Source organism: Eretmochelys imbricata, chromosome 1 (genome assembly GCF_965152235.1).
Source record: "Eretmochelys imbricata isolate rEreImb1 chromosome 1, rEreImb1.hap1, whole genome shotgun sequence".
Lineage (NCBI taxonomy): Eukaryota > Metazoa > Chordata > Testudines > Cheloniidae > Eretmochelys > Eretmochelys imbricata.
In genome coordinates, this window is record NC_135572.1 from 3,544,386 (window position 1) to 3,555,782 (window position 11,397).

At 47.2% G+C, this 11,397-nt stretch overlaps 1 protein-coding gene across 1 annotated transcript; it reads right to left on the reverse strand.

Moving 5' to 3' along the window:
• Positions 1–1,732: 1,732 nt before the first annotated feature.
• On the reverse strand, positions 1,733–2,680 carry LOC144278095 (olfactory receptor 52R1-like). Its single transcript, XM_077839270.1, has one exon. It carries the CDS (start codon positions 2,678–2,680, stop codon positions 1,733–1,735), a length of 948 nt encoding a protein of 315 aa, XP_077695396.1.
• Positions 2,681–11,397: the final 8,717 nt, after the last annotated feature.

The window sequence follows — 11,397 nt, forward strand, 5'->3', positions numbered from 1 at the left end:
CCCAGACCCAGGTCACTATACAAGTCAGATCTTACTGACAAATCACACTGTTGACAATCCTTTAGAATCTAAAATCCAAAGGTTTATTCATAAAACGAAAGAAATATAGATGAGGGCTAGAATTGGTTAAATGGAATCAATGACACACCGTAATGGCAAAGTTCTTGGTTCAGGCTTGTAGCAGTGATCAAATAAACGGCAGGTTCAAATCAAGTCTCTGGAGTACATCCACAGCTAGGTGGGTCATTCAGTCCTTAGTTCAGAGCTTCAGTTTGTAGCAAAGTCCCTCCAGAAGGAACACGCCGGACTGAAGACCATACAGAGATGATGATGCTGCCTTTTATTGTCCTTTTGCCATGTGGCCTGTGCTTTCTTTGTCCCAACCGCAAGCCACCCAGCACGTGACGTGGAAAAATCGTAGAGTTCTGTCCATAGGCAGGTCCCTGCATGCCTTGATGAGTCCCAAGGTGTAGCTGCCTTTTTTCAATTGGTTGCCATTGATCATGACACAGAAATAAACTCACTGCATCTAACACAAAGCAGAGGAGCAATGCCAGTTCATGGCCAGAGCAATGTGCCGGGGGCCAGAACTCCTGGTTCCTACTCTCAGCTCTGGCACCGACTCATTGTGTTCTCTTGGGTAAATCACTTTACCCCTGCATGGCTCAGTCCATCCATGACATGGGGATAATGCTGCCTAGCAGCCTAGCTAAAGAGCTTCTAGATGTAGTGATCAAAAGCATCATGCAGAGCGTACGTTAGACTGAGCTTCAGCCCCTGGGCAATGGGTGCCCTGTAGTTCCAGATAGGGTGCCGTGTACATGTATAAATACCCGTCTAATGGCAGATGTGCCATTTATCCTCCTCCCTGTGAGCTACCGCAGCCACCCCGGCCTCTGGCCAGCATCCCGCCTTCCCAGCTAACACAGGGAGGAGACTATCCTTCTGCCTCTCTCAGCTATTGTCCACCTAGCTTCACACCTGATCCCTTGTCCTGCCCCCGAGGCCTGGCTCAGGGCAAAGGGCTCCCAGTCCTTACCCTGCCAGCTAGAGGCCCCCAGCCAGGAGGAACAAGGGGGAGCTGAAAGCTAAAGAGATAAGCCACACAATGGTCTCTTCCCTCGGGACTTTGGAGCTGAGCTTTAGGGCCCTCAAGCTGCATGATGCACAGTCTCGACCGCCTGCTTCAGTTGCTTTTATGCGTCTTCCTGTCTTCCCTCTCCACTCCTGATTGTCCCGTCAGCCCCAGTACTGCATCCACTGCAGGCTACTTGTCAGGCAGAAGCAGCTCCCATCCCAGACCTGGAGCAGAGGGGGACCTGCTGAAGGTGGGCCATGGTACAGAGGTGGAGATGATGCAGTGAGTGGCTGGGGCTGGGGAGAAGAGCAGTGAGCATCAAGGGTGGGTCTTTGGAGGAAGAGGCAGAACAGTGGCAGGGCCTTGCTGGAAGAAGTGGAAAAGGGGCAGGGCCTTGAGGGAATAGGCGGGGCAGGGCACAGAGCCTCCGGGGTCCAGTTAAAAGCAATTAGAAATGTGGGCACCCTACGAGTTAATGAGTGGTACACAGACCGATTCCCCAGTCTCTCATGCTCACACAGCACACTAAGGCCAGGAAAAGATTCAATGTTACTCTGACTGTCCAGTCAGTGATTCAGGGAAGAGGGCCCAGCACCATATCACCAGCCAGCTCTGCATGCAGATGGTCTGAGAGCCAGAGTACCAGGGAAAATTTTAGATGTCTTTATGAATAAAGAGCTGGAGCAGCCTGTCCCGGATCTGTTTGGTCCTCACCCCGTAGATGATGGGGTTTAGCACGGGGGGCACCAGGAGATTCAAGTTGCCAATGAGAACACGGAAATGCAGGGCCACATGCTGGCCAGACCGGTACGCGAGGGAGGAGAAGACAGCTGGGATGTAAAAGACTAAGATGGAACAGAGATGGGAACTGCAGGTCCCCAAAGTCTTGAGTCGGGCATCCTTTGTGGGGAGGCTGAAGATGGCCCTGAGGATCTGGGTATAGGACAATGCAACTAAAAACATATCCAGACCCTTCACACAGAATAGCACAAAGAGGCCGTAGTAACTACTGATGCGGATATCAGCGCAAGCCAACTTCACCACGGCTATATGTGTGCAGTAGGTATCGGGGATGATGTTGGTTTCGCAATATGGCCACTGCCTCGCCAGCAAGGAACAGGGCAGTATGATCATGCCACCACGCAGCACCACAGCCAGGCCAATCTTGGCCACCACGGGGTTTGTCAAGATGGTGGAATGTCTCAGGGGATGGCAGATGGCCACGTAGCGATCAAAAGCCATGGCCACGAGAATCCCAGACTCCATCACTGAGAAGCCGTGAATGAAGTACATCTGGGTGAGGCAGGCACTGAAATTGATCTCCCTGGAATTGAACCAGAAGATGGTCAGCATTTTGGGCAGCATGGATGTAGACAGGACCAGGTTGCTGACTGCCAGCATGCAGAGGAAATGGTACATGGGGGCACGGAGGCTCAGTTCCCTCTTCACAACAAATAGAATGGTGAAGTTCCCCAAGGTGGCTATGGCATACATGGCACAGAAGGGGATGGAGAGCCAGGCATGAGCCCATTCCAGGCCAGGAATGCCCAGAAGGATGAAGGTGGAGGGGTTGGTGAAGTCGGTTGTGTTGGAATCTGACATGGAGTAGGAGAAAGTATCCAAATCTGATGCAGAACGGTGTCTCCTGCATGTACTGTACGTTCCTCTGACTTCCTGTATGTGCCCAGACTCTAGGGTGATGGTCGCAGTACAAATGCCTGGATGGAGAGACAATGTTAATATGAGACACTACATGCACTACTGGGGGCTGTTATGAAGGGCAAAGTAGATTGGTTACTCCTCACACATTGAAAAAATGTCATTTTCAGTATTCAGATAAATGAATTAAGAACAAGTGACCCTAATAATGCCAATTCCATATTTTATGGTGCTCCATGCGAAAATAATTCCCCTATGACATGGTCTGGGAAACCTTAATAGGCACCAGCAAGAAACACAAGTGTGGATACTGGTTATCCATCATTATTCCTTAAAGCAATGACACCCAGGCTAGAAAGTCCATGCTGTAGGGAGTTCCCCATTCACTTGGCTGCTCAAAATCTAAGATTGAAAAAGAAACAAAGCTTTGAGGAAACATGTACCAGAGGGAAACATTCCAACTAGAACTCACCTCATGGAAAAGACCTGAGGGTCATTGATAGCAACTCCTTGGAAACAGTTACTCATTCACAGCAGTGGCCAAAACAAAGACAAGGTTCGGATGCCTAAGGAACGGGATGGAGAATAACCTGCTATGGACACACACTCAGTTGTGGACACTCAGTCTCTATAAAGTGTATAGCAGATAGAAAGGGGATTTCTGAGACAGGCTATGAGAATGGGGGAGGCTGCCTTATGCCGACAGACTGAAAAGTCTGGAACTGTTGAGTTTAGAGAAGAGACAAAGAAGGGGGCATATGATTGAGGAGAGGAAAATAAAGAACAAACTGATTACATTCAAATGGACAAACCCAGCACACTTCCCAACTAGTATTATCTATAGACAATGTTTCAAAGGGGCTAATTCCCCAAAGGAGAGGCAAAATATCAATAAAAATGATTGGGAGGGAAAAATCAAGAAAAAAATTAGAATGAAAATTTGGAGTTCTTGAAGAAGAGTTTATCAGATTGGTAAAAATCCACCATTCCACTGTCAAGAAAGTAGAGTACTTTGGACAAAACCCCAGTTTACTGACCAAGTGAAGACAGCAATTAGGAGGGACGGGATTGGAAGCAATATATAACAAATGGGGAAGAGGGAAAATAGAGAGCAAATAATACAAATTGGAATGTATGAAAATTGATAAGGGATGCTAAAAACATCATGGAAAAATCCATGCATGGCAGGTTTAAGGATCACAAAAAGGAGGTTATGAAAGTGTATTAAGAACAAAAGAAATCCTAGAAAAGGTTTAGGCCAATTTTTTGAGGGACAAATGAAGTTTGTTAATTTTGCAGAAAAGGTAGAAATCTTCAAGATATAGTTGTGTTCTGCATTTGGAAAGAAGCAGAATGAGAAACATATATCACCTAAGATGAGTACCGTGCCCTGCACCTTTTTTCATACAGGTATACTACACCTATTCCAATTAGTGTTCCAGAATTCCCAGTGTAGTGGGCCCGAGAAGATTGGGTGCAGGTTGTCTAGTACACTGCGGGGGGGGGGGGCTTACTACATTACTTATAGGTTATAATTAGTGGCTGTTCTCTAGAAGGTTGTGCCCCCCTTGATCGTTTCCATATGCAATGTAACACACATATAGTTAACAATACACCAGCTGCTATGATAATCCACAGCAACACCGAGAGTCCTGACCACTGCAGTACAGTCCAACATCCTGGCCACCACCAAAAACACTGCTTCTCCTCCTTTGATAGGGTTAAAATTTTGTCAGCACCATCCTGTAGTGAGTATTGTAAGTGTGTCCAACTGTTGGCACTTGCAGCAAGTTGCTCTTGTAATCTTTGTGTACTTTTGTCCATATTGTGTGTCCATTGAATATCCACAGTGAAATTTGGTATTGTCCAAACCAATTCAACTACTTGGTACGGTATGGGGTAGTAGGTGCTGGTTCGATTGTTTACAATGATTAAGTCCACTGATCCATTGGTGCACCATAGTCCAGGTGGCAGTGTATAGAAGTTCATAATTTGGTCATACACTGGAAAGATTTTGTCTCCTAGTGTTATATTGCAGGATTGCATACATTCCCAACAGAATACACCGTACCCCTAAATGCCCCCCCTTTGCAATAGGCCATTGATCCTGCTCCTCCATAGTCATAGGAGAGGGGCACATTCATATTCCTCCTCTGGATATACAACTGCTTAATGTGATGACAGTCCAATTTACCCCATTCCATCCCCCCACCTATTCCCTAGTGGCTCCCAACGTGCTCCCCCTTCCCTACTTACTCCCATAGGGTTCAAGGGAACCACCTTATTTGCATTTCCTTCCCATGGTATCATAGTAACAATTACACAAGAACTGTCCCCACAGGTTGGGGATGTTATTTTCCAGGTAGATGGGTATGTTTTTGCAATTGTGGATAAATATGGGCTAGCCTCCCAATTTAATACTGAAGGCCATTGTTCTGACCAAGCATCTCTCATAATATTCATTAACATTATTAACTGAGCATTTGGAATACCTACGCACACTTCTCCCCATGTTAGTCTTCTGAAGCCATCCCCTACCCATGTCACCAGGTCCCCTGCCCAGTGAGTTAGCTGCAAGTTTACCTCGACTGTGTCCTCCACCCCTTGGCAACTGCTGATAGTTGCTGTGCCATTAACTGATTAATTTGTTGTTGAAATTTCACATTTTGGCTTACTAATTGTTTGGTTACGCACTCGTCCCCCAGATTCCATGTGCCCAGCACAGTGTTCCCCACTTCCCACGATCCCCTTTTCCGACGACGATTCCAGGTGTGTCCCCTCACCGACCCATTGAATTGTTGTTTCAGTCCTTTTATGTACATACTACCATTAGGATGGATTTGGTCCACCCACCATGCCTTGGGGCGTCCCATCCCTGGAATAGAGTGAAAGGACACGTCAAAAAGTGCTGGCTGCACCTGCTCCCACAATGGCACCCAGACATTTGCTCGTCGGGGAATATTCTCGGCTCCAGGCTGTGGCCACTTTAAATTTGGATTCTTCCAACTTGGCATCCATATCACCTGTAGGGTTACATCCTGTAAAATGGTTAACACATCATACACCCAGCGTCCCAAAGGGGATTTTACACCCAAATGTGGGGCCCTATTTTCCCCAGAGGGTTCATTTGCTCCAGGAGACCAGAGGGTTATATTCTTTGGACCCTCCGTAACAAACCACATAGCTGGGTAACTGTGTTTTCCACTATCGTTAATCATGGCAGCACCCAGGGAGTACCATGCGATATTTCCTGATAAATTTGATATTCTCCACCTGGTTGGGATTCCCCCATCTAATCCATAAACCATATACCGACACTGCCAAATTCCTGTTGGAGTATTAGTGGTACATCTTTCTATGGGGAGATTCTCATAGTCTTCATTAGCTTTATTACCACAGGTTGCATGTGTAGCCGTCCATGTGTTTCCTCCTTTTGACACTTCACATCGTGGGATCTGAATAGAATTTGTAAATGTGACAATTGTGATTAGCACTAGTAATTGTTCCATCCAGGGCCAGGGAATTGTCATCCTTTTCTCCTTTTTGAATTAACCTGTAATACACACATAACAAAATTTACATGTCCCCTTTCCCAATCCCCTGTTTGTACCTTTTTAATTGCGTTCAGTGAACCCACTCCCGTCCTCCATTCTCTGTACCCAGTAATAGTAGACTGGACCCTAATTGGTCAAGGACAAGACAGGGACCCTTCCATTTAGGAGCTGGGAATGGATGGTGTTGACCTGGAATCTTGTACATCACTAGATCTCCCACCATGGGTAGATTACGCTCCACAGGCAGGTCGTACCATGCTTTGACTCTTGCTGCTCCTTGCTTGTCTCACCAGGCCACCGCCTGCTTTACTTGTTTTACATGTTCGATTAAAGTTAAAATCCATTCTTGTGTTAAGCTGTGTGTAGTGACTTCCCCAGGTACTGGGGTAAGTAGATTTTCCCACCGTTCCATAGGCCTTCCCATGAGAGCTTCATATGGAGAAAATCCTGTGCCCTTTGATTCTCGGGCCCTTATTCTCATTAAGACAAAGGGCAGTAACTGTGACCATTTTTTTCCTCCCATTTCCACTCCCTTTCTTAGCTCACTTTTAATGGTGCGGTTCATGCGTTCCACCTGCCCCGCAGCCTGGGGGTGATAAGCAATATGGAACAACTGTGTGATTCCAGTGAGGGCTGATAGCTACCCTAACAGATTTGACCTGAAAGCAGCCTCTTGGTCTGAGTCAATCACCTTTGGGACCCCCCAGCAAGTGAATACCTCATTTACCAGTATTGCAGCAGTTACCCGGGCAGTTTGATACTTTGTGGGGAAAGCTTCCACGCACCGGCTGAAAGCATGCACCACCACCAACATGAATCGTTTTTTCCTGTGATCTGGTGGTAGGGGTCCTGTGTAATCAATCTGTATTCTTTCCCATGGTCCCCTTGGGGCTTGTCTCATTAATTCTCCCCTTAGCACCTTGTGAGGTGGGCTGTGCCTGGCACAGTCCAAACAACGTTCCAGATGTGATTTTAAATCAGCTGCCATTCCTGGCCACCAGCACAACCTTTTTAAAGTCCCCAGTGCCTCCCCAAACCCGGGGTGCCCCCCTGCCAAGCTTCCATGCACCCAGCTTAAGAAAGCTGTCCGACTTCCCTGGGGGCACAGCATGACTGGTCCCTCAGTTGTTAGGACACACCAAATCGCTTCCATTAGTTCCACCTTTGGCACATGCCTGGCCCCAAGTTTCATGGTGCCTTCCAGTCCTGGGTCAGATTCCTGCACCTCTCAAATTCGCCCTCCCCGATCTTCTTGTTAACACTGTGACAGGCACACTCTCTTCTGGCTCCCAGGGCCACGGGGGTGCCTCTGTTGCAGCCTGCTTGGCCTCTACATGGGCTAGATTATTCCCTTTGCTTAGGGGTCCTGTTTTCTTGGGTGTCTTTACCTTTACCACATTGATCCGTGTAAAACAGTGACTCAGCTCCTCCACTCGCTTCCACCAGGTAGCATGCTTGATTGTGGAGCCGTCTGTTGCCCTGAAATGATTATCCGCCCACCATCTCAGCATTAATGTGGCCCCACGAAATACATAATCTGAATCTACCACCACCCAACATTCTGGCTCAAATTTGGGATCCACTTCATTTAAAGCTGTTAGCAAGGCTGCCAGTTCTGCCTCCTGAGCTGACTTTGCTTCTAGTGAGAAACCAACGGTGCTGACTGTCTCATTGCCTCTGATTCCCACAACAGCTAAGCCTGCAGTTTTCCGTCCCCCTTGATACCTACAACTTCCATCCAAAAACCATATCAGTGTCCCCTCCTTTACCTGATTGGGGATAGCCGCCCGAAACACCTGATGTTGGGTGTTACCTGGGCTGGCTTCACATTGGTGTGGGGTGCCAGCCAGATGTAATCCAGCTACCAGGACTATGGGTTCCTTTAACACCTCTGCTTTAATGTTTTCTGCCTGTAGAGCCAGCAACCATTGGGCAGTACGCTGCCCACTCACTGGTCCCTGTAAGACAGTGTGCATATGTAACAGCCGCAGGGGTCATGATGAGATCAGATTATTACTTTCTGCATTCCCGGGAGGTACTTGAATTTCCCTGCCCCCCAGTAGGTGCACAAGACCTTTTCACACCATCCCTACTTCAGTTCCACAGCACTCAAAAGTCGAGAGGCAAAGGCCACAGGTCAGTCTTTTGCTCCCTACTCCTGTGTTAATGCACAACCTGGTAGTGTCCGATACCAAAGGGTACAGATGAAAGAATTTCTCCCCATCTGGGGAGGCCAGCACTGGAGCACTGGCCAGGTTTTCCTTTAGCACTCTCACTGCCTCAGAAAGAACAGGAGTACTTGTGGCACCTTAGAGACTGTCATAAATATAAGGGGAAGGGTAAACACCTTTGAAATTCCTCCTGGCCAGGGGAAAGCTCCTCTCACCTGTAAAGGGTTAAGAAGCTAAAGGTAACCTCGCTGGCACCTGACCAAAATGACCAATGAGGAGACAAGATACTTTCAAAAGCTGGGAGGAGGGAGAGAAACAAAGGGTCTGGGTCTGTCTGTGTGCTGCTTTTGCCAGGGACAGAACAGGAATGGAGTCTTAGAACTTTTAGTAAGTAATCTAGCTAGGTATGTGTTAGATTATGATTTCTTTAAAGGGCTGAGAAAAGAATTGTGCTGAATAGAATAACTATTTCTGTCTGTGTATCTTTTTTGTAACTTAAGGTTTTGCCTAGAGGGGTTCTCTATGTTTTCTAATCTAATTACCCTGTAAGATATCTACCATCCTGATTTTACAGGGGGGATTTCTTCATTTCTATTTACTTCTATTTTCTATTAAAAGTCTTCTTGTAAAAGACTGAATGCTTTTTCATTGTTCTCAGATCCAAGGGTTTGGGTCTGTGGTCACCTATGCAAATTGGTGAGGCTTTTTATCCAACATTTCCCAGGAAAGCGGGGGTGCAAGTGTTGGGAGGATTGTTCATTGTTCTTAAGATCCAAGGGTCTGGGTCTGTAGTCACCTAGGCAAATTGGTGAGGCTTTTTACCAAACCTTGTCCAGGAAGTGGGGTGCAGGGTTTTGGGAAGTATTTTGGGGGGAAAGACGCGTCCAAACAGCTCTTCCCCAGTAACCAGTATTAGTTTGGTGGTGGTAGCGGCCATTCCAAGGACCACGGGTGGAATACTTTGTACCTTGGGGAAGTTTTGACCTAAGCTGGTAAAGATAAGCTTAGGAGGTTTTTCATGCAGGTCCCCACATCTGTACCCTAGAGTTCAGAGTGGGGGAGGAACCTTGACATGGTGGCATAGTGGTGGGATTAACCTGAAATCATTTTGAGATCCAGTTGAGATTTTTTGAACTAGAAATACAGATTTTAAAAAGGAATTTTTTTTTCCTGTGGCTTTGAAGCAGCTTTGAAACTGAAAGCATCTTGGGTTTTCCCTGCTTTGTGGCCAAGCAGAGACAAAAGGGGATTATCTTGTGAATTGCAGGTTTTCTTTGCCTGGAGGCAGGGTACTTAACTCCTGCAGGGAAATTCACAGTCTTCCAACCCAGAGGTTTTTTTTTTTTCTTTTCTTCCTAAAAGTAAATAGGGGGTGTGTGTTCTACCCATTTGCTTTTTCTTTGGGCTGGGTAAGCAGGTTTCCAAGTAGTTTGGAGGTTTTTTGCTTTAAGTTGGGCCCAGAACAGAGACAAGGGAATTGTCTTTTTCTGTAGGCTGACAATCACTATCAGAGAATAGGTATTCTATTCCAGCACAGCAAAATTTTACAGCCAAGTTTTGTTTGTTTATTTCTAAACCTCGGGTGTAAAGTTAGTTAAAAACAGAGAGGTTAGAATGACCAAATCCTCAGCTCGACTACAGCTGGAATTAGCCAAATTTCAGGCTGAGGAAAGACAAAGGGAACATGAAAGACAGATAGAACTCATGCGGCTGAAGAAGGAACAAGAAAGGGAGGCAGAACAACACCAAGCGGCTGCTCACAGGAGAGCTATGGAAGCGAGGGACAAAGAACTGGAGGAGAAGGAAAAAGAGAGGAAGTATGTGGAGGAAATGGAGAAGATAAAGGCTCAGCAGAATATCCCAACAAACCCTAGTAATCCTTCTCCAAGTACCACTTCCCATCCCAGAAAGTTCCCCACCTACAAGGCAGGCGATGATACTGAGGCCTTCCTAGAAAACTTCGAAAGGGCCTGCCTTGGATACAACCTCTCTACTGACCAGTACATGGTAGAGCTGAGGCCGCAGCTCAGTGGACCCTTAGCTGAGGTGGCAGCTGAAATGCCTAAAGAACACATGAACAAGTATGAACTGTTTAAATCCAAGGCGAGAGTCAGAATGGGGATAACACCCGAGCAGTCTCGTCGGAGGTTCAGAGCCCTAAGGTGGAAACCAGACATGTCATTTACCCGACATGCCTACCACATTGTGAAACATTGGGATGCCTGGATATCAGGAGCAAGTGTTGAATCTCCAGTAAATTTGCCCTTCCTAATGCAAATGGAACAGTTCTTAGAGGGTGTTCCTGAGGAAATAGAAAGATACATCCTAGATGGGAAACCCAAAACTGTAATCGAGGCAGGAGAGATTGGAGCCAGATGGGTGGAGGTGGCAGAGAAGAAGAAAACTGGTCGCAGTTGGAGCGGAGACCAGAAGGGACCACCCCAGACCACACCCTATTACCGGGGGCCGCCCAAGGCCCCACCTACCTCCCAAAGAACCCTCCAGACCCCTTATTGTCCTGCCACCCCGTTCTCCAGCAACCCTCCTCGCCCCAGTGACCCGTCAGCTGGACGATGTTTTAAATGTAACGAGCTGGGGCATGTAAAGGCCAACTGCCCCAAGAACCCCAACAGATTACAGTTCATTGCACCGGAATCACACCAGAGGTCCACAGGCCCAGATACTTCCCAGATACCCTTAGAGCGGAGGGAAACTGTGAGTGTGGGCGGGAAGAAGGTCACCGCGTGGAGGGACACCGGAGCACAAGTGTCAGCTATCCATGCTTCCTTAGTGGACCCCAATTTAATCAACCCAGAGATCCAAGTGACGATTCAACCCTTCAAGTCCAACTCTTTCAATTTGCCTACAGCCAAGTTGCCTGTCCAGTACAAGGGCTGGTCAGGAATGTGGACTTTTGCAGTCTATGATGATTATC